Source organism: Bos grunniens, chromosome X, assembly GCF_055505025.1.
Source record: "Bos grunniens cultivar Pamir isolate PY7600 chromosome X, Bosgru_T2T1.0, whole genome shotgun sequence".
NCBI classification, from domain to species: domain Eukaryota; kingdom Metazoa; phylum Chordata; class Mammalia; order Artiodactyla; family Bovidae; genus Bos; species Bos grunniens.
Genome location: NC_141194.1, coordinates 29413684 through 29441662, shown reverse-complemented (window position 1 = coordinate 29441662; position 27979 = coordinate 29413684). Strand labels below are relative to the sequence as shown.

Sequence of the window (27979 nt, the reverse complement as noted above, 5' to 3'; positions counted from 1 at the left end):
CAAAATATGGCAGTATTTCTTTACCCAGGATTGAAGGAGATGTAAGGCATTCAAAGAACTATGTAACAACAGATATGACAAAACGAAAAATAAGTGGATTGTGACAGAGTGGAATACTCCATATTTTAACAAAAAATAACAACCTGCTCCCTTCCCAAGAAAAACAATACAATACAAAACCACACCTTTGTTGTTTAAGACCAAGCCTGCTTAGGAGTTTTAGGAGGTTTGCCAGCTATGGTTTTCTTTCATGTTGATACTCTGAAACATATCCCAGTTCCCAAAAAGATAAAAGAATGGAGCTTATCAAGTTTCCTTCAGATTTCAACAGATGACTAGCCAGATTTAATCATTGGCCTGGGGTGAACTAATATGCAAAAATTTTTTAAAAAGGCAAAGGGAATGACCAATGTCTAAAACTGTCACTCTCTGCATAAACAGTCATGTGTCACAGGAAACTTTAAATCCAGTACCTTAGAAAAAATGTTTGTAATACCATTTAAAGAAGGAATAATGGCTGAGAGACACATGATTTTTATTGGTGGTTTTCTGTAATATACTACAGGGCTCACATCAGTGACTCTGGCCTCCCTGGATATTAGTCCTTACTATGAATAATATTTTGACATTAAATCATGAATTGTGTTCGACAGAAAGCTACCACGATGAGGGTCCTATTGTACTTGGCTTGCCGTGCGCACCAAGCAACTTCAGTAGTGAGTGACGAAACTTAGCCGAGAAGTGGGGAAAGAGCCAGGCCATCTGAGTCAAGCCAGAATGTTTCCCCAGCAGCATCAGTGAAATATGTATACGAATTTGCAAAAATATCAGTTGCTTCAAGCCTTCCCCCACTCAACATCTGAACTACCTGTGGAGCTTTGTGCTTCTTTATCGGTTTAGTCTGTGGTACATTTGTCAATATAAACCTCCTTTTCAATACTATTAAGAAGACAGCAAAGCCTGTAGACCACTAAAAAAAAAAAAAAGGTGGTTCTGGAAGGAAAAGGCTTAGAAAAATGGTGGGGAGAGGAGTGGAGGGAATTCTTTGGAAAATATTGATGAAGATAATGCTGAGAGGGAGAGAGGAAAGTCAGAGGGATGAGGAAAACGAAAGACAGGCGAGAGAAGGCAGAGGCCTGCTTCAGATCCAGGGCCACAAAGCTGCTGCAATCCACCTGTGAGACCATCACGGTAAACGGCTGCATCATGCCACAGGGACTAGGAAGGAGGGATGTGTTTTTATCTCCACCTTGGGTACCATACCAATGTTCACCTCGCCAATCACAGAACTAACATAGAAACGCTAAGACAATATGAAGCTTCTGAAACAGACCATCTGTGCCTCAATAGATACCTTTGCATGTTTTTTTATCTCATAAGCATACCGTTAGAAAAGATGTCAAATGACAAACACACCCTAATGACAAGGAAGAACAAATAGCCTGTCTTGGTCTTCAGTGTCTTCCCCAAGCCTGTTTCATGTCCACTAATAGGACCCCAAATTTCTCCTCTCTGTTATTGTACAGGGGCTGAGTGAGTAGATTACCTATCCAGGACCTCATAAAAATGGTGACATAGTAAACAGCAATTAAAAAAAGAAGACTGTCCCTCTCTTGTGCTTGCCTATAACAAATACTGTTCATCGGTTATATAATTTACTAAGTAAACAGAGAGAAAAATGAAGAAGCACAGGATAGGCATCGAGTTAGAAAAGGTTTACAAGAGGAAGGGACAAGGAAGGAAGAAAATATATAGATAGAGAAAGAGGGAAAAAGTTGAAAACCCACAGGCCATGATATAAATGAAGACAAAGAAGCTCAAAGACAAAAATATGTAAAAAGCTGATTCTGTTTTCATCAATTCCCTTTCATGTTGTTTCAAGATAAAGCTTCTAAAGATTTCATATTGTGTAGATATTCTCAACTGAAAACTTGCATGGACATATGCCACCTTAGTATTTCCTGGGTAGAAGAAAATTGGAGGCAGAATTTATCCTTGTCATGACTTAGTGGCGTCTCCTCCCAGCTAATTACTCTCTGTCCTCCTTTTCTATTCTCTTTCCTTGTCTAGCCTCCAAATTTCTACCCCTAGCCTTCTGTGTCACCAAGGCAAGCATAGTAACTGCCTGGTTTGTCACTATCTGCCTAGGGGTCATCACAGTACCTGTCTACAGAAAGGCACTTAAACTTTAGTTGCATAAATTAATGTAACCTTCATTCTTATGGTGAATTCATCTACAATAAACTGAGACTATATTAACAACTTTTTTTTTTTTTTTGGATGCACCACAAGGCACGCAGGGTCTTAGTTCCCTGACCAGGGATCAAACCTGCACCCCTTGCACTGGAAGCATGGAGTCTTACCCACTGGACCACCAGGGAAGTTCCTGTTATCAACTTTTAAGTCTACCTTTTGAACGATCTCTTTACAACAGAGCCACAAATTCTAATTGTCCAGAAATGAGCTTTAATTCCAAGTCCCATATTCAACTTGTCCAAGAAAGTCATTTTTCTCTCATGTTGGCACTCTTTAAATATTACTTAATTTCCTTCTGTTTCCTCAGGCTAAAAATCTTATAGCCGTGTTTTATTTTTGCTTCATGTTTATGCCCTATTCAATTTCCAAACATACCAGTTGTATCTTTCCTCTGAAAGGTCTGGCCAATTTGTCTCTCCAATCTCACTGTTCTAATCCCATCAGCTCATTAGCAGTTTCAATTAACTCCTTTGCTAGATTTTACTGAAGAGAGTAATCTTGTCCTTTTTAATATAATTACTTACATGGTAGGATTTAAATGCTTCCTATTTGTCCTTCCTGGTTCTATTCCTTTTTCTTTCCTTTCCTGCATTCTTTTTAAAAGTCATTCCATTTTCCCCCTTTATTATACATTATTTACTCTTTTACTGCTTAGCCTAGAGACTACAACATGCATCCTTGACAGTACTAGAACCACAAGACACTTTAACCTCATCTACTAAATATTCCTTTCATGTACTATTGTTGCCATGTAGTATTTAAAATTTTAATATATTTTGAATATCACAATACATTATTATTTTATACAGTCAAAATTCAGCTAGAATGACCTACATATTTTCTCTTTCTTGGCCTCTGTATTCCTCCTTGCATTGCTGAATTTCCACCTGAGAACATTTTTTTCCTTTTACCAGAAAAAAACTATTTAGTTTTTCTTTCAGTAGGGGTTTGCTTGTAATGATTTTTCTAAGTTTTGGTTTGTCATTGCCTTTATATTTTACCTTCATTTCTTAAGGATATTTTCACTAAATACAGAATTCTAGGTGAATATTATTTTCTTTTAGCACTTCAAAATTTCATTCCGCTGTACTCTGTTTCCATTGAGAAATCAGCTAGAAGTTTTAGTGTTGCTCTCATCAAAGTCACATCCTCTGGCTACTTTAAAATTCTTTTTATCTTTAGGTCTCAGCCTGTGTTTGTGTATGGCTTTCTGTGTATATATCTTGCCTGGGGATTCATAGTGCTTCTTGAATTGGTGGCATATTTTTCAACAGTTTTGAAAAACTTTCCTCTCTCACTTTCCTTTTCTTCTGGGTCCCCAATTAAAAATATGTTGAATCTTCTTATCTTACTCTATATTTCTCTTACTTTTCTACATTTTCTAAACATTTGTGTGTCTGTGCCTCAGCTGCATCTAATATGATGTAAAACTCATCAATGGAGTTTAATACCATTATAAAATTTCTATCCTTAAATTTCTAATTGTTTGCTAAGATTATCAATCTTCCCCATGAATTTCTTGAACATGCAGATCATGGTTAAAGTCTGATTAACTCTAGTATTAGGATTTCCTACGGGTCTGTTTGCAATGTCAGTTGTTTCTCTTGGTTTTCAGTCATTCTTGTTTTGAATACCTGATATTTTTTAAATAGAAAACTAGAAATTGTAGAAGAAAAAGGAATGAATAAACAAGCACATCACAGAAAGTCTTCCTGGCAAAATATTTACTGAAATCCTTCACTATAACTTCAACTAACCTAGTTGCATTATTTTAAAATGACACCTCAAAGTCCAAAGCTGCATTTCTACAATTCAAAGTTTACAGTTTAACAAGAACTTTCTGGTTTCTGTGAATAGGCCCTTCCTTTCATAAGGGGGAAAACAAAAAGTAAAACCCTAACTAGTATAAAAAGTTGGCTAACATTCATCTGTGAAAGAATACTCTCTTAGTCACTAAAACTGTAATATTCTCCTTATATTCAAAATGAGCTGCTCATGAGAATGAGAAGAAAATAAAGATTCAAAAGAGGTACTTTGTCTAATAGGACCTTTGGCTGCAATTCTTTCACCTTTTCTTTGCATCTTTAGTTTTTTATCACCAGTACAGAAGACATACTAAATGCTTTCTTATAACACTGTAACATTAAACACCTTGATTTTTTATAAAGATTCTTTCCAAAGGATTCACGCTACTCTTACAAAACACTTTTTAAGCACATTTTCTGCTTGAATGTCACTTTTTCCAATCTATACTAAAGTAACTGCAAAGTAAAAATTGCTCACTCCATAAATCATTCCATCTCTGACAACTTCTATCTCCAGTCCCCAACCCACAACCTGTTACTTTATTGACCAAAAAATGGTGCTTTTCTATTTGTGACAGAATGATGCCTTTTAGTGATTGTATATTTAGAACAAAATCTTCCTTTTAGTAAGTGAGAGTGTCATTCAGTGCTCAATTGTCATATGCTGCTAAGAGTGAGACTAAAATATACATGGTTATTTCCACTGAATAAAGCGTGATATCTAATGGTGGTATGTTTGAGATTCAGTCTTTCCACCCTGTGGACACAGCCACGTTTATAGCAAAAGGAGCTAAAATGATGAGATTTTTGTTTTCATAAGCTCAGTAGAGTCGATTCAAGTGCCTATATGGGAAGAACAAGTACACAAGTACTTTATGGAGAGGCAGACATGGGACTGGGAACATGTGTAATCTTGAGTTTTGAGGGGAGGAGGAGGTAAAATCTCTTTTAGGTGTCAGAAACAGCAGGGATCACGAAAAGTTCTAGCCATACTGATTCATTTGTCTAATACAAATTATCAGGAAGGGGAGAGCAAAAGAAAGAGTTAATTCCACATGGGAATAACTATCTGAAACTGGTAAATATATAACAACCCATTTCTTAGAAGACTCTTTGAGATTATAGGAAACATGACTACATGCTTTTTGAGCCAGATGTTTTAGCATGACCACATCTGCAAGCAGAAAAAGGCCTTGCATTTGACATCCATGCACAACAGCTTACCCACAGCGTTGTAGAGAGGTTCTCCAGTTAACTTGTCCCAGACTACAGTGGTTTCCCTCTGGTTACTGACACCAATAGCTTTTGAGAGAAAATTAAACAGAAAAGAATTAAAAAAAAAAAAAAAAAACAAGCAAAAATCTGAGGATAGTTCTCTTTTTTTTATATAGGCACAAGTAAACATAACAGTGTGGGGAAAAGGAAAAAAAAAAAAACATTTGGAACATTAGTAGTGGTATTGAGTTGATTTTCTTCAAATGGCCCCAGGAAAAACAAACCTCCAAGTCAAGCTTCTTTTTCTTTCCTACAGACTCCTTCCCTCTTTACTATCAGCACACCATGACATAGACCCAGATCAATAGTGAAAAGAAAGACTCCCAGGTTGGCTTATAAAAAAGGAATGCAATAACTTCCCCAGTTTACAACACCCTATTTATTATGCTGAGGCGACCAACAATAACCTCATTCATTTATTTACTTACTGCTACAAGAAATTTCCATCTGTGTGTGTGCACACACACATATGCATTTAAAAAAAAAAAAAAACAGCCACCGATAGAATCCTTCATGCTGGGTAAACTCATATTATGGTTAGTTCGAAATTCAACTTTTTCATGTATTTTAATAATAGTTTACAAGACATAGAGTTTGAATCAGGTATAAGTACAATATGTGATGGCAATTACCTCATACTAACCTATATACAACTCAAGGGCTATAGTTACAGTAAGTTACTCTAAGTAAAATACCATTCCATACCATTTTATTCAGTTTAGCTTGATTCAGCTAAATTGGAGGTTTTCAGACTTGGCTGTACATTAGAATCAACTGCAGAGCTTTTATAGAATTCCAGTGCCCAGGGCCTGGAGCAAACATTTTCATTTAACTACCTGGGGTAGCATCAGAGCATTGGTATATTTTTCTTAATACTCCCCACATGCATAGAGTTGCATACGCTGGGCTAAAGGGTTCTTTCAGAATTTAACCTTAAAGGCAATATAATCAACCCATCTTATGCTCAAATCTCTGGAATTGCCTGTTACGAGACCATTCAGACACCTTCTAGTGAAAAGATACTACCTTTCACAAGGCAAACCAATCTATGCCACACAGCTTTTCTATTTGAAAAAAATCCTTTTCCTCGTCGCTTCTGCCTGTCGATCTTTGCCACACTCTTTGGAGATACAAGAATAAGGTGACTCCTTCCACAGGTCAGCCTTTCACACTTGAAGCAGTTATTCTGTCCCTCCAGGCTTCTCTTCCCTTGCCGAGGCTGAACAATCCAATTTCGATCCACTGCCCCCACCTCCATACGGCATGGTTTAAAGTCCCGTCACCACCTCCCCTAGGAACATGCAACTATCTGTCCAAATTACTCACACTGTACCCCAGAATAGACACACTAGCAATGTTCTGACCAACAGAGATCTGAAGGGGACCAGCAGCTCCCTCGTTTTAAATCATCTTCATCCAATGCAGAGTTACTCATTGTAACACCTTGCCTAGATGTCCAAAGATGAATGAGATTCCATTACCAGGAAACTTAGAGGCACAGGGTGAAAGGAATAGATTTGGGGGTGATTTTTTTTTACAAAAGGAAGACAAAAATGTTTGCAGGAATATAGGAAGAGAAAGAAGAATATGGGGGTAGGGGAGGAAGGGGTCTGGAAATGAATGGGACACCATCCTGATTCTTACAGTAACAGAGGGGATGAGATTAACACCCAGGGAGGAGCTTCACTAGGGCAGAAGCTTATTTGCTGACCCCATGGTGGAGGGAAGGGGGCAAGAGATACGGACATGTTTCTCCATGAAGTGGCATACAAGGCGATCTGCTAAAACGGGGATTGTGCAATTGGGCACTGTTCAATAGAGCGCAGGCTCCAAAGCCAGACTGCCTCTGCTTTCTAGCAGTGTAACCCTGGGTCTCAGTTTTATCTTCTGTAAAATGGACATCACCAATAACTCCCACCTTGAAAGTGCCAAGTGTTAGTCAGTCTGTCTGACTCTTGCAACCCCATGGACTGTAGCCCGCCAGGCTCTTCTGTCCATGAAACTTCTCAGGCAAGAATACTTGGAGTGGGTTGCCATTCTCTTCTCCAGGGGATCTTCCTGACCCAAGGATCGAACCCAGGTCTCCTGCATTGCAGGTAGATTCTTTACCATCTGAGTCACCAGGTAAGCCTTACCAGGTTCCAAAAAGAGAAACTGGAATTGATGCCTATTAAAACAGTGCCACAGCCGGTTCATGTTGATATATGGCAGAAACCAGCACAATATTGTAAAGCAATTACCCTCCAATTAAAAATAAATTAAAAAAACAGTGCCTGGCACACAGTAACTACTCCATACACGTTACTTAAGGCTGCCGTTCAGTGTCATCATTGCTATGCAGACAGTGGAGTGTCAGTCAAAAGGAATAGGACTGAACGAAGTGGGACACTCAAAGGTTAAGGAATTCCCTAGCAGCACTGTGGGCACAGCAGAGGCTAGAGACCTCAGCAGGACCTTGGCAATGGTTGTTAAGGTGACCTTCACCATGAGGACTCATCAGGAATTCATGCTCTACTAAACTCTCCTATTCTTCCCCACTGCATTAATTAGTGGTTAACTAGTTGTCTGCTTCCTGAGTTGCAATCTTGGAGTTTCTATTCTAAGCCCTTCAGGCTACCCTTCTTTATTGGCTCATTTGCTGGTGGCTCAGACAGTAAAGCATCTGCCTACAATGTGGGAGACTGGGGTTCAATCCCTGGGTCAGGAAGATCCCCTGGAGAAGGAAATGGCAACCCAGTCCAGTACTCTTGCCTAGAAAATCCCATGGATGGAGGATCCTGGTAGGCTACAGTTCATTGGGTCGCAAAGAGTCAGACACGACTGAGCGATTTTACTTTTTACTTTCTTTCACCTGGTATTTAGAACATTATCTACAGCTATTGCCATCTGAGTCATCAGTCACAAGGTTCCACTCTGACCACTCCTTCTTTCCCCTCTCTCTCAATTTGGTTCCTTCGTGCCAAGCAAAAGTGCTTTTCTTGCAGACAAAGTCCAGTGAACCAGCTTTCTCAGGACTTTCTTCCAGACACAAACACGTCTGGCACTGCTTTCTCTGATACAGGTCTCTGAACTTCTGAACTGCTTTCACAAGCTGATTACTTGCCATTTTTACCCTAAAATGCTCTAGGTTTTTCTATGCCCCTCAAAGAAAACTTTTCTGACTGCACAGGTACTTATCTTAATAGTTTCCAATTTTAATTCCCTCTTTTTCAGAATACATGTTTAGGTTTCACAATTTGCCACCCTAGTCAAGCTACAATAAGAGCATATGACATACAAGTCTTTTAGCTACAGATATTATAATCATTGGCACATATAAAACCCAATGTATAAAAAAAAACAAAAACAAACAAACAAAACAAATAAAATACCCAATGTATTACTCTTGTATCTGGCAGATACTTTTTTAGGATTTTGTTTTCCTCAACACTGAGTGTCACTATAAAATTAACTAGTTAAGTGATACATTTAAAATCTGGTTAAATTTTGCTTAAGATTGCCTATGAAAAGTTATAACTGCAGTTAAGAAAATATAATGAGGAAAAAGCCTTTGGAAGTAGTCCAGAATGTTATAATTGTTGTCTTTGTAGAATTATAGATGACATGCATCCTTATTTAAAAATAAGTTATAATTTATAATTGGAACACATTTCTGAAAAAAAAAAAAATGAAAACCATACATAGTAAAAGAAAGTGGCTCCACAGTAAAGGGTACACCTGCCAATGCAGGAGACGCTGGATCAGGACTATCCCCTGGAGGAGGAAATGGCAACCCACTCCAGTACTCTTGATTGGAGAATCCCATGGACAGAGGAGCCTGGTGGGCTATGTCCATGGGGTCGCATAGCGTCAGACACAACTGAGCGCACACATACAAAATAATACAATCCCTAGAGGAAGGCTCTGGGACTACTGGAAGTTCCATGTGGGAAGCAGTATAAAGCTTTTTAAGAAAGTAGCATCTGGAAGATGTGTGCTTATGGCAAGTTGTAACAATTGCAAATGATATCTGGCCACTGCTGAGAAGTGCTTTGGGACAAAGAATACCTTTTCTGAGAGGCCAAGTCTGAGAGGTGAAGGAAATGCCTGTGGATGTGTTGAGTAGGGTGAGGCAGTGGGCGTGGGGGTTTCCTTGTTTTGCAAGGGTGTGAGAACAATCTAATCACTTAGGATTTGATGCTCTCAACTTTGTAACAGTGTATTTTGTGTTCTGTTTGTACCTCCTGACAGAGGATGAAAGAGATTATCTGGTTTTGTCACTCTGTATACTTTTTATTTAAATTTTTTATTGGGGTATAGCCAATTAACAATGTTGAGATAGTTTCAGGTGAACAGCAAAGGGATTTAGCCATACATATACCTGTATGCATTCCTCCCCAAACTCCCCTCCCCTCCAGGCTGTCACAGAACACTGAGCAGAGTTCCCTGTGCTATACAGTAGGTCCTTGTTAGTTATGTCTTTTAAATACACCAGTGTGTATATGCCCATCCCACACTCCCTACCTATCCCTTCCACCTATCCTTCTCTTTGGCAACCATGAGTTCGTTTTCTAAGTCTGTGAGTCTCTGTTTTGTAAGGAACTCTACTTGTACCATTTCTTTTTAGATTCCATATATAAGGGATGTCATACAATATTCTCTTTCTCTGTCTTACTTCATTCACTATGACAATCTCTATGTCCACCCATGTTGCTGCAAATGGCATTATTTCAGTCTTGATAATGGCTAGTCAGTCTGTATACTTTGTATTTCCTTCAGTCCAGTGACAGGCAAACAGAGCTGCCCAGCTCTCTAAGCCAAGAAGGAAAGCAGCAACCTATTTACTTGTCTTGGGCTCCTGTGAGCTGTTAAACTGGAAAGTGAACTCTGATTTTAGAGACCTTGTTTGTAGGGACCTGAAATCAACACACTTCGGCTGATGAGGACAACTAAAACCAATGAAACTGGAGTTTGTAAAAGAAATACAACCAATTTCTTTGGAAGGAATGATGCTAAAGCTGAAGCTCCAGTACTTTGGCCACCTCATGCGAAGAGTTGACTCATTGGAAAAGACTCTGATGCTGGGAGGGATTGGGGGCAAGAGGAGAAGGGGACGACAGAGGATGAGATGGCTGGATGGCATCACTGACTCGATGGACATGAGTCTCAGTGAACTTCGGGAGTTGGTGATGGACAGGGAGGCCTGGCGTGCTGCGATTCATGGGGTCGCAAAGAGTCAGACACGACTGAGCGAGTGATCTGATCTGATCTGATGATGAACTCAGTGATTACCACCAGGTAAGTGATCAATGAGTCACTCTTTAGTGGGGGAAAAAAAATCATTTATTTGCCACACTGGAACTCAAAACTCAAGCCATTTTGAGGTTAACATTGTGTGGCTCAGGAAAGAGAGGACTGGACCAGGAGACAGGGTGGCTGAGCATGCATGTTATCCACCACTAAAGAGCTCCACGACCTGTGATGGCTTCCTGTCCCCTCATCCACAACTAGGTTTAGGTGATGGAAAATCCTTTACATCATGAGGCTTCTGTGACCTAGAGCTCTAGCCAAAGCTTGGCCCTTGACAGTGCCCATTCAAGAAATTATCTGGGAAAAAAGTTTTTTAAGCACAATCGGCCTGATATGGATGGGCTTGTGGAATGTTCTCTTCCTCGGCCATAGGCTGAGAGTTGTTGAGAAGGAAGTGCTGGGTCACTTTGGTTAGGGTATAAGTTTCACACTGGCCAGACACGGAGGAGCAGAGAGCAGGGAGCTATGTGTTCAGTGCTCTTGCAGACAGTGCAAGTGGAAGACGAGTCACTTGGACTGCAGTCATGTGTCATCTTCAGGAATACCACAAAAACAAGAGAAAAAAGAACCACCTGAGTAGGTCCAGAAGGCTAACACACCGCAGCCTACCTCACCTGTAAGGGAGGTAGAATGAGGTCAAAATCATGGCCAGTGGCTCTGGAGTCTACATCCTGAACATGGCGTTCAGCCACCTAGATGATTAACGTCACTGGTAATGGATATTTTGACAACAGAGTGTGCTGGTGAATGCCTCATATGTTTACACTGTTTAGACTGTGAAAGCTGTGAGGACAACTCAAGAAAACTGAGCAACAATCACTTCCACATGCAACTCATCTAAAACTTGGTGAATGCAACTCTAAAAGAAATGTGAAGTTTTTCCCTTAGATGTAGGAATAAAATGAGGGTAGGATATTAAAAAACTGTTAACCTATATCAAACTGCCCGTGGGTATTTCTTGTAAAAATCTGCAGTAACAGAAATATCACTGTTACAGTATCCCATGAATTTGTCATGGGATTGACATGTTTCTCCCATTTGACAGCTGTACAACCCTATTTGTGCTCCACTGTGTCCCAAGGGCACTTAGCACATTGTAGGCATTCTGAGTTTGCTGAATGACTAGTTTTGATTGTGCTTAGTCTTTTTTTTTATTTAGGGAAATAAGGGAAACTCTGGAGGAAAAAAAAATCAATGTTTCAACTTGGGAGTGTGAGTCAATTTCAGAGCCAAGATGACATGAATTAAGGAACCACCACCAACAACTAATTATTCACTCTATCTAGAGACAAATTAGCCAAGGAAGAAACAGAATAGCCCTTGAATGATGAGCTAGAAACATTTAAACTCTAAGGAGATGACAATAACCACATTATGCTTTCACCCTTTACATTAGTAGCACATCAATTTTAGATGTCTGGGTTATTTTTCCCTCTCTGTATGAATGAAGCAAAGTCAAACATAGGCAGATATTCTATTAAAACTACTAGGAATGAACAGAGGTGTCTATAATAATCTCACACTCTCAATTATTTTAGGGCAACTTCATACATGAAGTGCTTTGATTTCAAATCTCTGTCCACTCCAAGCTGTTCCTTCTTTCTCTCCTCAGTAAAGAGCATCTCTATAACCATCCAAGAGCTCCAGGAAAAAAAAAAAAATCAAGTCTCATCTGTGACCCATCTCTCCCCCTCATCCCAGTACTCTCTCTGCTCCCCTGACATCCAATTCATCAGCAAGTTCTGGCCCTTTCTCCTCACCTTCACTACAACCACCGTTGATCAAGTCATCATCCTCTCTCTCTCAGGATTCCCAGGGTGGTCTCCACACTGGTCTCTTTGCGTCCACACTTACACCTTTCCTATCCACTCTCCACACAGCGGTCAGGGAGTTGTTTCTAAACTGCAAGTCAGACCCTGTTATCCTCTATCAGCTCACTTAAAGCCTTCTCATGGCTCCTTGTGACACTAAGAACAACATCCAAACTCCTAACTTACCAACAATGCCCTATCCACTTTCCAGATTTCAATTCCAACTGAAAGCCTTTATCAGGTTGTAAGAAACAACCCTTCTTTTACGTTGTTTTTGACATGCTGGCCTTCTTTCTGATCTAGGAATTGGCCAAGCTTATACCCACTCAGGGCCTTTGCACATGCTACTTTCTTTTCCTCAAACACTCTTCCCCCAGATATTTGTATGGCTGGCCCCTTTTGACCTCTGAGACATCAGAAAAAGTGTCACATCCTCAAAGAGGCCTTCTCTGGCCTTCTAATCTAAAGGAAGCCTTTCTCCGTATACTCTACCATATCACTGGGTTTTATTTTCTGCATGGAACTTATCCATATCTGAAATTAGCTAATATTTCTCTGCTGTTCTTGGTGGTCTCAAATGCACCAAAAGCAAAGAGAAAAGGGACCTAATCTTCCTGTTTATTGTTGCATCCTCAGTTCTTGAAGAAATGCTTGCCATTGCACAGGCACTCGAGTATGTGCTGAATGAACGAATGAATTTAACTGAGATAATCACAGAGAGAGTAAAACATTAAAAATACCTTTTATGTTGGAAATATCAATATTGAGCTGCCCGAGTTTCTCACACGTTTTCTCTATACACTCATAGACAGACTGCAGAATTTCCTTAGGGTCCTGCTCCACCCACCTTCAAACAAAAGAAAGTATTTTGGTTAGTCCACAAACAAGCAAGACAGATATAATTTATTTCTCTAGAGTTGTTCACTTATGAGGGTGTGGCTGCATAAACTGAAGAAAATCAGATAAACAAAGCATATCCAATATTCTAAAGAAATGACTTAAAGAAGGGCCAATTTTCCTTACATTTTTATTATTCTTCATGCAGTAATTAACCATTTCAAAGGAGGTAATACTAGGCCACAAACAGCAGATATTCTACCTGTTTTAAAATCATTTTTTTTCAAATCTAGTAAGAAATAAGTTCCCCAATTCTTTATATCTTGTAGGTCTGATGAAATCTGATAGTATTCACATTTCACTAGTCATTAGTCATTTTTAAACAGACTAAATACAGATATTATTCTTTTGACACACTGACTGATTTCCTTGCTTTTATATTTGTTTATTTATTTATGAAGCACAACAAATTCTAAAGTCAAATAAGTATATTAATCACTTTTGTCATGATTTTTCCTAAAATGTTTTGTTAGAAAGTAGGGAAAAAATTTTAATTCCTTCCAAGAACTATGTCATGTAGACAAGTGATTGGTCTAAGTTTTCAGACCAAATCCCAGTGCAATTGTACATAAGGTACAAGGACCTCAGAAGGATGAATGGCTCACAATAAATGACAAGGGTGAATATCTGGGAGAAACAAATGGCATACCTTATCTATGGAAAAGTAGAAATGACACAAGTTAAAAGACTCCTATGCTACAATCTGGAAGTAGCAAGGGAATGCCAAATGCCTTTCTTCTCAGCCTTCCTCCAGGTCTGCCCAGCTTTCGCCCAGGCCTGCCCAGCTTTCCCAAGCTATGAATTCTGTCTCTAAATTTTCTCTTTCCAAAAACCCGATCTCCTTCCACATATTTCTAATTTCTATCCTTCCAAGACTAACTATCCTCTCTCTTAAACTGCAATGGGATCAAGTCTATAGATAGTCATTCTAATGCTAGTAACATGTCAATAACTTTTATTATTAAACAAAGGAATTCCCTGAAACAGAGGAGAACATTTTTAATGGAAAATCTGGTAAGGCACTGCTTTTCCTCTTTCTTAAATTGAAGTAAACTTTACAATATAATGAACAAATCTAAAGCGCACACATTTGTTGAGTTTCAACAAATGCATATACCAATCTAACCCCCATCCAGATGTAGAATATTTCCATTGCACCAGAAAAGTTCTTTCATGCGTTCAAGTCAATCACACACTCACAGGCAACCACTTTCGGGATTCCTATCATCCTAATCAGTTCAGCATTCTTAAATTTTAGATAGCCATATAGGATGTAGTCTCCTATGCCCAGCTTTTTTTCATTTTCCATGATATCAGAGATTCAACCACGTTGTTGCATGTATGAGGCCACTGTTTTAAACCTGACGAACAGTATTTCATTGTTATTGTTTACCGATGAATAGTATATTCATTGTTTACTGATGGCAAACATTTGAGGGGTTTCCAGTTTTATTATGAACAGAGATACTATAAGCATTCATGTAGATAAGCCTTTCTATAGGCATATGCTTTCACTTCTCTTGGATGAATTCCTAAGAGTGGGATGCAGCAGATATATGATTCATTTGATAAGAAACTGCCACATAGTTTTTCAAAGTGGTTGTGTCATAAATATCAATTTTTGAACACTGTACAGTACATGTATATGTACTATATAGTGCATATATATTAGTAATACCACAATTACTACATATGAACATTATTTCCCAAAAGGATGATTTAGTAGCAGATGTTAAGATATATGCGTTAAAAAAATTTTTTTTCTTTATTTAAGGAAAAAACCCTCACAAGCAAATCAGGAGAGAAGCAGCTTGACAATAATGAAGATGTAAAACTAAATGCCTTCAAAGTCAATGTGGACTTTCTGATATCTAATACACCTTTGCTTTATTACTTTACAACTCCTTTTCTGTCCCTGAATTTCTAAGCCATCAGTCAGCTACATTTTTGCTGATCTACCAAGTTAGTGCTTCTTTATATATATATATATATATATATATATATATATATATTTACTTATTTATTTATTCTTTTTGCTAAGCCAAGCCTGAGTTATGGCACATGGGCTCAGCTGCTCCTTGGCAAGTCAGATCTTAGTTCCCTGACAATAGAAACCAAGTTCACTGCACTGCAAGGCCGATTCTTAACCATTGGACCATCTGGGAAGTCCCAAGTTACTGCTTCTTTTCTTGACTAATACCTATTCCTTGTCTTCTCAGGAGGGTGTTTGGTCAAGTTTACTTTACAGAGACATAGGGCAGGTGGGTTGAGATGGACTAATAAATATGAGGTATCTTTACATATTAAATTAGGAAACATACCCTTCTCTTGGAAACTCTTGTTTTATTTCCACTTGATGATGACTAAGTAGTTCGGCTGTTTTTGAATTGAAAACCTGAAAAATATATTGCAAGAGTAGAGTAAAAAATGCAGGTAGACAGCAAAGATGTTCAAAAGTTATTCAGCAACTGAAGTTCTTATTCACTGATAGAAGAATCATTTCAGAGGAAATGCCTGACAATGCTCTCTTCAGATAGAATCATGCAAGTTATAAGGTAGCTTCAGAAATAACTTCTTTTTAGATAAATGAAAATCTGTTAAAGATAAAGCTGAAGAGGCAATTCTTCATTCTTTAAAAAAATGGTTCCAGATGTAGGAACTTTAATACATCAACCAGTGAATAGTATGGATTTCTTTTAGAGATTAGGAAAACCAAAAATAAAAGAGCTGGACCAGTGCTGATAGTGATGGTGTCAGGTTCCATTCTGCATCCATCTTGCATGTAGAAACAGGAATCATAGATGCCCAGGCAGGAAAGCATCCTGTGTAAATTCCTTTGAAGGAAAGTGTAACAGTGCATCTCACTCTTATGAGAGCCAAGGAGAGTCGTTATCAGGAAGGAGAGAAGAGGACCGACGGTGGCATCAAGCTGAGTGCTCTCTGTGACATGAATTGGTGGCCCTGGATTATAAAACATTAAAACCTGTGGAGGAAAGCTACCAAAGAATAAGTGCAGTACTAGCCTCTGCAATTTTAACACCATTAAAATAACGCTTCCTAAAAACCTAACAACTTCTTTTCCAAATATTATTTTTCACCTGGGTATATCTATATTTAAGTATCACATGACTTAGCCTTTCAGAGTTAAGAGTTCATTTTTTAATTAAAATTAACTTCCCCAATCACTCTAATTGCAGCAGTAAAGTCACCTCCAATTAAGAAAGTGTTTCCAGGCCTAGGTTTCCTGTGGGAGAAAATTCCTCGCTGAAGACAGACTCAGAAAGACAAAGTAATAAGGGGAAACACATGGTGAGTCTTGTCGCTGCTCACCTCCCTACTCACCACACACATCATCTTTTGGGGAGGAAGTGATAAACTAATGAAAGCAAGAAGGAAAATTCTCAAGTCCTCTGAGGAGATAAAATATCTCACAAGTCAAAGGTTAACCTGACACATCATAAATAAAAGGCAGTTGGCAGAAACCGGTGTAATATACCAGTAATTTACAACTTTAGCATTAGTGTAAGTTTCTAGGATGTCCACTCCATTTGTCCCATTTTATTTTCTAAAGTTTCTCTAGGGCCTGGAATAGTGCCTGGCCTAGGGTCGGTAATTAATAAATATTTGTTGAATATCTAAAACACTGTGGTCTATCAGGTACTTATTAGGAGATACATTATTAAATCAAATGGGAAATGGTTAAATGGCAGAAACTTTAATAGGAAGCCATAGTTGTATGTTTCCTCATATTACTCCCATTCCCAAAGTCTGCTGCTGCTGCTGCTAAGTCGCTTCAGTTATCTCCGACTCTGTGAGACCCCACAGACGGCAGCCCACCAGGCTCCCCTGTCCCTGGGATTCTCCAGGCAAGAACACTGGAGTGGGTTGCCATTTCCTTCTCCAATGCAGGAAAGTGAAAAGTGAAAGTGAAGTCATGCAGTCGTGTCCAACTCTTCATGACCCCATGGACTTCAGCCTACCAGGCTCCTCCATCCATGGGATTTTCTAGGCAAGAGCACTGGAGTGGGGTGCCACTGCCTTCTCCATCCCAAAGTCTACAAGTCCCCACAGGACCCTGGAACAAGAAACAAGAGGGGTGGGATGGGAAGGGGGAGGGAGGCTTAAGAGGGAGGGGATACACATATAATTATGGCTGATTCGAGTTGTTGTACAGCAGCAATCAACACAATATTGCAAAACAATTATCCTCCAAGGAAAATTTTTTTTAAAATAAGGTGTGCGTTTTTGGTAGATGGATTCATAAGACTTCGACAGTGGACCTAGGGAGCTATGAATGGAGAAGGCTTCCTCCGCCATCACCCCCTAGTTTTAAGTAGGCTAATGTCAGGACCCTTATGCACACACACAAAAACGGATTTAAAGGTTGTTGAAATAGGCACAGAAACGGGAAGTAATTTGGCAAATCCTATCTGGCATATTAGAGCGTGATGTCTGATCACAGAACATGTGGATGTAAGAGGATGAAGTCTGGACCTCTCTACTTCTTTAGAGCTCTGACTCTGAGGAGAAAATGGACATCACCTTTAGGTGTTTAGGATCTGACCCCATGCACCACTCCCCAGTGTATGGGGCAAGTTTTAGATTTACTATTTTAGAATCTGCAACTTGCTTCGTGGATCATCATCCAACAAAAATATAAGGCAAGTCACAAATGCAAGCCACATATAATTCATAACATAATTTTATAATTTAAAATTTTCTCACAAAAAAACAGTAAAAAAAAAAAGCTGGTAAAATAATCTTAACATTTTTAAACCAATATATCTAAAATCATTTCAACAGGTGATCAATACAAAATTGATTAGCTTGTCTACTTTTTTAGTACTAAGTCTTTGAAATCTGGTATAGACTTTATACTTCTGGTCCAACTCAATTCAGACTAACCACATTCAAAGTGATCAATGGCCACCGAAGACCAGTGGCTGCCATATTGGACAGTGACATTGTGGAGTAGTGCTTTTCTCATATACCTAGTTCATGTGAGGAATTGTAATGAAGCCTCCTGATTATCCATTTGTCTGCAGGTGGACAAGTATCCAAAGTAAGCTAAGGATGTTTCCATAAGACTCTATGGCTGATGGGTGAAAGTAAAGTCGCTCAGTCGTGTCCGACTCTTTGCGACCCCATGGACAGTAGCCTGCACCAGGCTGCTCCATCCATGGGATTTTGTAGGCAAGAGTACTAGAGTGGGTTGCCATTTCCTTCTCCAAGGAATCTTCCCAACCCAGGGATCGAACCCAGGTCTCCCGCATTGTAGACAGATGCTTTACCATCTGAGCCACCAGGGAAGTAGGTAACTCCAATGACAACACATTACCCAGGAGCAAAAATGCTAGTCTGTTCTTTTCAGGTAGATCTCAAAAGATAGCAATGGCTATACAATTTGCTGTATAAAATGAATAGCATGGTCATTCGTGTGAAAACTGTTAGATGGCAAGGGAGAAACACCCCTGAGTTACAGATGCTCCTCATCTTTTTCATCCTTTTCAAGTTTGAAACTCAATTTAAAGATCAGTCCAAACTGCAGATGCACAATGGCACAGAACAGAAACTCCCTTTTAAAAAATTCATTTTAAGAAAATTCATTTAAAGGAATACACAAGAGTTTATGGGATCTGGAAGAGATCTGGGCCAGTGTTCAGCATCCTCCCCGCATCTCTAGGACCCTTCAGAAGCCGGGAGGGAGGGAGGGACAGAGAGTTTTAGCTCAGTCTCTGGACCACACCCTACCTTAGATTTCATATTTTACTGACTTCAGCTTAAAGATTTAAACTCTTCTGGAAGTGCACTTAACCATGGACTTCCAAGGCAGAAAGTGAAATGACAATACAAGCTGAAACCCATGGACCTAACGGAAATGCTCTCTTACTTACCAAGTAAGCTCCAAGAGATGGGATGGAACTGACAAAACAGGGCTAAGCTCTAGGTTTTCTAAATACCAGAGCTTTTCCAGTACAAAATCATACCGGGACTAATTGTGATGTTTTTATCCATTAAGTGGCAGCAAATATGAAGAGGTTTTCTAACATAGGGCTGCCTATGCTATCAAGAGGAGGAAGGACATCTAACCCAGACTTGGGGGGAGTCAGAGAGGGGCTCTCAGAAGATGTAATTTGCAGACGAAGACTGGGAACAGTGGGGAAGGTAGGCTGAGGCAGGCAGAGCAGCTGAGGATGTATGTGTCTGCAGTGATCCATGTAAGATGCCTAGAGTTGTCTTGGCAGCCGTGGGTACTGAATGAAGCGTGTTGCTGAGATATTCAGTTTAGGAGGTATAAGTATTTAGATGCATTAGGGGCTTGGATAGGGAGGAATGACAAAAAAGGAGGAATACTCAAGGATGACAGGTTACAGGTTCCAAGTTAAGAGTAGGCAGTGTTTTGCTATATTCAAATGGATAACCAACAAGGACCTACTTACAGCACAGGGCACTGTGCTCAATGTTATGTGGCAGCCTGGATGAGAGGGTAGTTTGGGCGAGAATGGATACATGTATATGTATGGCTGAGTCCCTTTGCTGTTCACCTGAAACTACCACAACATTGTTAATTGGCTATACCTCAATATAAAATAAAAAGTTAAAAAAAAAGAGTAGGCAATGTTACAAAACAAAAGTATGGGAAGGAGCAGTAATTACAGTATGGAAAGGGGTAAAGAGATTGCCAGTTTCATTCTAAACAACCTCTGTTTGAGTGAAGACACCAGCAGTCAGTTGCTAATGTTTGAGGACATAGCTGAAAGAAAGAGATCCATTAAGGGGAGAAACTTGGAACTAGTAGATAAATAAGTTCTGGAGAGCTGATGCACAGCAGAGTGATTAGAGTCAGTGGTAATGTACCAGAAACTTCAAAGTTGCTAAGAGACTCGATCTTAATGGTTTCCACCAAAAAAAATGAGTGAGAATGATGTGATAAGGCAGTGCTACAGAGATAATGCTACGGTGGTAATCATATGGCAATATACAAATATATCAAACAACACAGTGTACATCTTAAACTTAAACGACCTTCTGTGTCAACCATATGTCTATTAAAAAAGAGAGAGAGAGAGAGTTTTAGAACTGCATGTGAGCCAGAAAGGCAGTTGAGAGCCTCATGCTTGATGTCATATGAAGGAAGAGCTAGGGCTGGGGCTCAAGCTCAGCCCTGTCCATATCAGTTTTTTGGTTGTGTTTTTTCATCTTTTTTTGACCATGCAGCACAGCATGTGGGATCTTCCTTGACCAAGAACAGAGACTGAACAGGTGCCCCCTGCAGTGGGAGCATGGAGTCTTAACCACTGGCGTTCGTGCTAAGTCGCTTCAGTTGTGTCAGACTCTTTGCGACCCCATGGACTGTAGCCCCTCCAGGCTCCTCTGTATATGGGGATTCTCCAGGCAAGAACACTGAAGTGGGTTGCCATACCCTCCTCTAGGGGATCTTCCCGACCTGTGTCTCTTATGTCTCCTGCATTGGCAGGCAGGTTCTTTACCACTAGTGCCACCTGGGAAGACCTTAACCCCTGGACCACCACGGAAGTCCCATGTCAGCTGTCTGACTTTAACTTTTCTAAGTTGCTGATTTTTCCATCTGCAAAGGACTAAGTAATGTATGAAAAGTATTTCATACAAGGTGAGCACATAACATGTATCCCAAAGATGTTACAATTACTGTTGTTATCAGCGCTACTATTTTGATTACTGTTCCTATTATTACTACTACCACCAGTGCAGCAGATAGGTGATAAGAGTTCAGATTAAAAAATAAAATCGTGCATAGAACCTGGACTGGCGATGATGCATGATTTTTTTTTTTTTAATCTGAACTCTTATCACCTATCTGCCAGAGGGATGGTACGGGGAGGGAGGAGGGAAGAGGGTTCAGGATAGGGAACACGTGTATACCTGCAGCGGATTCATGTTGATATATGGCAAAACCAATACAATACTGTAAGTTAAAAAATAAATTAAAAAAAAATCACCAGTTCTGTATTCACCTCTAAGCGCAAATCATGTCTCAGTTCCGGAGTTTGTTTTTGGTGGTGGAGGGCAATGAAAACCTGAAGAAACAAGTTCAGGTAGGAAAAGAAAAGTTCAGCATAGTGCTGGCACATAGTAGAAACCCAAAAGATGTTACCACTACTGCTGTTGCTACGACTACTACTGCTGCCACTTACTACGACTATTTCTATTATAAGCAGGAGAGTTAGAAGTCATTAGTCTATATTCACCACTGTGCCTACATTATGATCAATTTCCAGATTTGGAAGAGGGGGACACTTAAAAACCTAAAACAAGGAAAATTACTTCTATAAGAACTGTTTAAAAAGAACTTTCTGAAACAATGCCCACCTTTTCTGTCTCAGCCAAAGGGGAGTAGTGGAGACTCGAAATACAGTCCTTACTAAGTACCTGTCTTTCAGGCTTGCCTCACCCACTCTGTGACTAACTCAAGCATCCCATCCCCATGTGATTTCCCCTCTAGCCTACTCATGCCACACTCTACTGGGTAAGTAAGACATTTTTCAGGAATGCAAACTCCTTCTCTAAAACACCATGATATTATGTAAATCCATAGCATCTAAAATAAAAATACTAGCTACGAACATGTTACATTGCAAACTTGACCACAAATGGCATCATGGCATCTTCCCAAAGCCAGAGAAGTAAAGAAAACATAGCAAATGGCATATTTTTCTTTAAAAAGTGAGGTTATATTCAATAGCATATATTTATACATACCTCTAATATAACTATAGTTGTTAAATCCAACTTTTCCCAAGACCCCACAAGTTTTCCCTTTCTAGTCTTTCAGTCCAAGAGTTCTAGACAACACATCAAGCTCTGGAGGCCTCTCTCTGCTGATGTCTATTCAAGTAACAAGCACCTCTGTTGCTGCTGTTGTTTAGTCGCTAAGTTGTGTCCAACACTTTGCGAACCTATGGACTCTATGTAGCCCACCAGGCTCCTCTGTACATGGGATTCTCTAGGCAAGAAACCTCAAGTGGGTTGCCATTTCCTCCTCCAGGGATCTCCCATGATCAAACCCATGTCTCTTGTGTCTCCTGCATTGGCAGGCAGATTCTTTACCACTGAGCCACCAGGGAAGTCCAAGGAGCACCTACCAGATGCCAAATGTTGTGTTAAGCTTTGGAGAGGGGGAAAAAAAGATACCACTCTGCCCCTCATGGAGGTCCAAACTGAAGGCTCTAAACATTTATGTTTATGAGACAAGAGGACAAGAGAGGGTGGCAGCCCTCTGATGAGATGTTCTTACCATTTCTGTAATGTGATGGGCAAGAAAGAAAACCAACTTAGTGGGGGTTGGAAAACACAGTTACATTTATTGTAAGAGGGGTCTCATTCCACTGTGGGCCAAATTCATTTTACCAAATTCACTGTTCATTAGTTCCTGTCCCCTAATGGGTGCTTAATATTTATGCGTTGAATACATAAACGAAAGAAAGCGGAAACCCATCCCTTAACCTTGAGATCTCTAAGTATGATGAGACAACCGGGGCCAAGGCAATGTTTCCTGCCAAAATAAGCATAGAGCTACAATTCAAGTCATTCTTCACAGATGCTGGCTATTGGAACAAAATGGTTACGCAACCATTATCCACGTTGACTACACCTAAGCCCTGCCCTGGCCCCACTTAATCTGAGTCACAAGATGATCAAAACCAGCAGTACTTATTCAAAGGCAACCTTTTAAAAAAAACATATTGTGAAACCAGTGTGTAAGTCTGTTTTACTTGGTGAAGATTCATCTGTGACCATAATCAGAATTGGTAAGTGCCCAGCCTCCTATCTTCCCTCCACAGAAGGTCTTCCACATCCACGGTTCCGTTTCTACAGATTTGAGCAACTGCAGATCCAAAGTGTTTTCTAAAAAAAATTCCAAAAAGTTCCAAAAAGCAAAACATGAAGTTACCCTGTGCCTGTCACCTATGTGCATGGCATCTACACTGTATTTACAACTCCTTACACAGTATTTACCTTGTGTTAGGTATAAGTCATCTAGAGAGGATTTAAAGCATAAGGGAGGATGTGCCTAGATTATATGCAAGTGATATGCTATTTCATTATATAAGGGATGTGAGCATCCTATGATTTTAGTATCCACGGGAGACCTGGAACCAATCCCCTGGATACGGAGAAACAACTGTACTCAGAAAACTGGGGAACCTACTGAAGGCAGGAGGAGTTAGGACGGTAGGCTTCTGACTGGGAGAGACCTGGATTTGAATCCCAGTTCCACCAGTCACTCTGCAACCTTGGGCACATTCCCCAACATGTTCTAATAACCTGTGTAAAGGAGCTCAATAATACTACCTACATCACAGTTGTTATGAGGATTAAATGAGATAATGCTGGGAAAGTCCTCAATAAGTACCTGACACACCACAGGTACAACACAATCCAAGCCTTTGTTTTTTTAATGTATTTTTAATTGGAGGATAATTACTTTACAATGTTGTGTTGGTTTTTGCCATACATCAACACCAATCAGCCATCAATATACACACATCCCCTCCATCTTGAGCTACCCTCCCACCTCCTACCCCATCCTACCCTTCTAGGTGGAGTCTTTTTTTAAGAGTCAATCTAATGGGGAAACAACAAAGCTACCAAATTAAAGAAGGAAGTTGACTGTTTAAGCAGAAGCTTTTGACTTAGAAAGAAATGGCCCCTCCTTTAAACCTGTTACACTAATTCTCTTTCCAAGAAGTTCCTACTCTGCAATCTGGGTAAACCCTTGCCAAGCCTAGCTCACTTTCCTATCAGACAAGTTGGAAATTTTCTTTTGGTGCAAAACATATGCCTAGGGTCCCCAGGTTAAGCCTTTGACTACTAGAGGAAGAAGTGAACACATTCTAAATTTGCAGCTCTACTACTAAAAGAGAATTAATTAAGTAATCAGACAGAGAGGTTTAAGATTTTTTGACAAGATAAAAAGGAGAATCTGAATTCAAATTCAGTTGACCTATAAAAATTTTTTCAAGAAATATGTGTAAAGCACTCCCTGTAGAGAAGACAGGTGTTCATTTCTCATGTTGACCAAGATATTTTAAGGAATACAAAGATGAACAAGTCTCCAAAAGGAGGTTCCTGCTTTAAGTTCAGCAGATACATAATAACACAAAGTAAAGCTGATAAGAGCTATTAACAGAGACATAAAAAGAATGCTCTAGGAAGGGGGAGAAATTCTGAGAAAGGGTTTGAGCAAAGACTTCCACCAAGAGATGGTAACTGAGCCTCTATTTGGAGGAAGAACAGAATTTCAAGGAGCAGATATGGGTAAATGGGGAGGAGGCATTTCCCTTGGATGAGAGAACGTGAATAAACAAATCTTGTGTCCTTTATGGGGGAAAAAATGTAACTGGCATAGAAGAAGGGACAGGGAAGCTCAGTGAGGTGATTGGTCCTGTGAACACTGAATGAGACATGCAAATGCAGTGAATAATGGCCAGGAAATTATTTTAATACTTTTCACTTTATAAGCTTCCTTATGACAGTTCTTATTTGTTGTATTCTTTCCTGAGAAGATAAGCAATTATTTCTGAGTCATAATTACGATGTGGAACAATATGACTGGTACAACCCCTGGGGATCACTTTGTGACTGAAGCACTTGTTCAACAAATCTATTATCTGAATTTTGCAGACAGTGGTTTAGCAACTTCTTTCCTTATAACCAAGGGAGGAAAAAAAAAAAAAAAAACCTTTCTAAACCATTGCCAGATTTTTCTCTACTTCACCCAGAATCTCTTCACACAAGTAGTCTTCTATCTACCTCTGAAGCTTTCTTGAAGAGTTGTTTCTCAAGGAGCAGGAAACTTTACTGATCAACTTTTAAACATCACTCTGTAAGCAGGATTGGAGCCTTCTGAATGTGCACCTTAGCTTACTCATTGAGATCAAGCCACAGTAAACAGCAGCCGACTTCTTAAAGGCTCCTGCTACTCATGTCAAACACTGAACAACCGACTGTGATAATATAAAGTTGATTCATTCCTTCCCCACCAATGCAGAAAGACACTCCTCGGGCAACAGAATCTGAGGGGCCAGGAACAACCTGCAGTAGTAGATAAAGAAAACTGCTGGGCTACATGCATGACAACAGTGTTAGTCTCTAAGTTGTGTCCGACTCTGCGACCCCATGGACTGTAGCGCCTACCAGCCTCCTCCATCCATGGGATTCTCCAGGCAAGAATACATTCCCTTCTCCAGGGGATCTTCCCGACCCAGGGATTGAACCTGGGTCTCCCACATTGCAGGCAGATTCTTTACCATCTGAGCCTCCAGGGAAGCCCCATGTACAGCAACACTGACAAGTCAAAAGGAAGACCAGCACGGTCAGGCTGGCAACTCAAAGGGCAGCCTACAGAGTTAGGAAATATTTTACCCACTTTCAGAGAGGGCAAAGGCTGTATAAACTTGGGAACAACTGCCATGTTTGGTTTGGCCCCTACAGTCCATTAGCAACTAGTTGCCAACATTTAAGGACAGGAAGATTTCACTGAAAACGCTTGACTACCAATTTTTCTTAAAGAATCTGAAGCTTGTGCAGCGCGAATGTTCCCGCCTGGCAGCTAGAGGCTGTCCCTTTAGCCTGAGTCCGCTCTCCAGCCTTCCTCCTCCCTCTACCTGTCTGTCCCCTGCAGGCATTTGTGTGGGCAATTCTTGAATGTGGCTTCAAAACTCAACCCACAGTTAGTCAACACACATGTCTTAATGGTCTTTCTTAATTTGGGAAGATGGTAGTGATGACTGTATACTTTATTAATCAAATCTAGTTAGGTGAACTTTTTTACTTATGATTCAGGGTTACTTTATAAATATTTATATGAAAATAAGACAAAGGAAAACCTGCCCTGTCTGATCAAAAGATAAACAATGTAAGAAACAGGAGAATTAGGTCTTGGCAGCTCAAACCAGCGTAAGTCATTAAATAAGAACCAAGCTAAAACTGGACTGAAAGCTTCCGACTTTAGACAAGAGAGATGAGTATCAAAATGAAGGTACAGATGCAGGTTTTAGTCAAGTGGTCAACTAAATAGAGTTCTGAAAAATATATATATATAAGGTATATACAATGTATACATACATATACATACTAAAGAAGACATCAAAACATGAATTGAGACAAAGAAGTGAAGAGGGAGCTAAGCAATCATTAAATATTTACATCAACTTGCCAGGTTAGTCAAATGTCCATTGTAAGAATGAGCTCTTAACCAACAACAGTTTATTTCAATTACTTTTAAATGATCTTACTGAACTCAGTACTAGATTACTTTTAGAGCAAGTTTCCTAATGGCCCCAAACAAATCAATCAGCAGAGAGTCACTTAAATAGCACTCCATTATGGCAAAACTCTGCTGTCACACATGGCAAATAAAAAGAGAAACAATTTCCCTGTCACTTTATGTTGTGAAGTGCCGAGAGGACAGTCATCTTTGTAACAGGCAAAGTATCGGAACTGAAATTTACGAAGCTTCGAAATGAAATCAAGATTCCGGTAAAAGCAGTGTAGTGTGACTTTTCCCTTACGTGTTCTGCCACTCGCCAGCCCCCTGAGCATTCTACCTTCTGCAATGTCTGTGGGAGACGATGACAAGGCATCATCACGCAAATACTATATTTGTTTGACTGCTCCACAGACGCTGTGTTAGGCTCCCACAGCCGTGACACAGCTTCCCCCCATCCAAGGACGTCCTGAGCCGGGCAGGCCAAATGCTTCTGGGGAAGACTGCAGCAGCGGTCAGTGTGGCCACCTGTCCCCGGCTGCAGGCGGGCCGCTCTGCACGGATGCTCGATGAGTCCTAGCTCCCTTCGGGGGAGGAATCCCCCCATCAGTAGGCGGCCGCGCTCCACCACCGAGGCCAGGGCTACTCAGCTCAGCCGCGGGGGTCGCGAGAGGCCGCGTTCCCCCAGGCCCGGGCGGGGCGGCTCCAGCGTGGCAAGTCCCACTACGGTACCCTTGGCCTCCTCCTCTTGCCCCGTAGCCGGGGCCCCGGGCCGTGGGAAGAACGGGATGGGGACGCGACACCCAGCCCCGGCGTTCCAAGGCTCCCGCCCCGGTTCAGCACCTTCTCAAGTGGCACCCACCCCGGGCTCACCAGAAAGCGCGTCGAGCTGGTGCCCTGGTCCACTGCTCCCACCAAGGGCCCCAAAACTGCTTTCTTCGCGGATGCCATGAAACCAGCTTTGGGTTGGCGGGCGGTCTTGACCCGTTTCCCTGGTGACGGCGACGGGCGGGGAAGGGGCGTGCGGCTAGCCTGGAGGGCCTGCAGGCTGGCGGCAGTAGATGGCTCGGACCGCGCTCCGAGCGGCCCCTTTACCGGCGCGGAGCCTTCTCGCCCCGCCCCTCCGGCCCAGGCCCCGCCCCCACCCGCGTTCCCTACGACTTCGGGGGCGGGGTGAAGGGGGGGGCGCTGTCTCCCAGGCCGGCCAATGACCGAAAGCGGAAAGAGAAGGAACGTTCAGACAGTCTGAGGGAGCGTGACGTCATGGGGCGGGGCCTGGGCGCGGCGGAGGCGGTGTCCCGCGCGGCAGGTCACGTGGGCCCGGCGAGCCGGCAGCCAAGCCCGCCTGCGGCAGGGCCGCAGGGGGAAGCTGGTGCTGCCCATTGCAGGGAGCATCA

At 40.9% G+C, this 27979-nt stretch overlaps 1 protein-coding gene across 14 annotated transcripts in view; it reads right to left on the bottom strand.

The window, feature by feature from the left end:
* Positions 1-27725, bottom strand: part of GK (glycerol kinase) — a 74319-nt gene extending 46594 nt beyond the window's left edge. For 7 of the 14 annotated variants that reach the window (XM_086388429.1, XM_086388435.1, XM_086388424.1 and 4 more), the window contains exons 1-5: positions 27456-27677; positions 21328-21390; positions 15655-15728; positions 13177-13283; positions 5286-5363 (exon numbers count right to left, since the gene is read on the bottom strand). In XM_086388429.1, the coding sequence (XP_086244555.1) occupies positions 5286-5363; positions 13177-13283; positions 15655-15728; positions 21328-21390; positions 27456-27533 (400 nt within the window). In that variant the 5' untranslated portion in view covers positions 27534-27677. Of the gene's footprint in view, positions 1-5285; positions 5364-13176; positions 13284-15654; positions 15729-21327; positions 21391-27455 lie in introns of all 14 variants that reach the window. The other 7 variants (XM_086388425.1, XM_086388426.1, XM_086388434.1 and 4 more) reach the window with 4 other exon arrangements.
* Between the last annotated feature and the right edge of the window lie 254 nt (positions 27726-27979).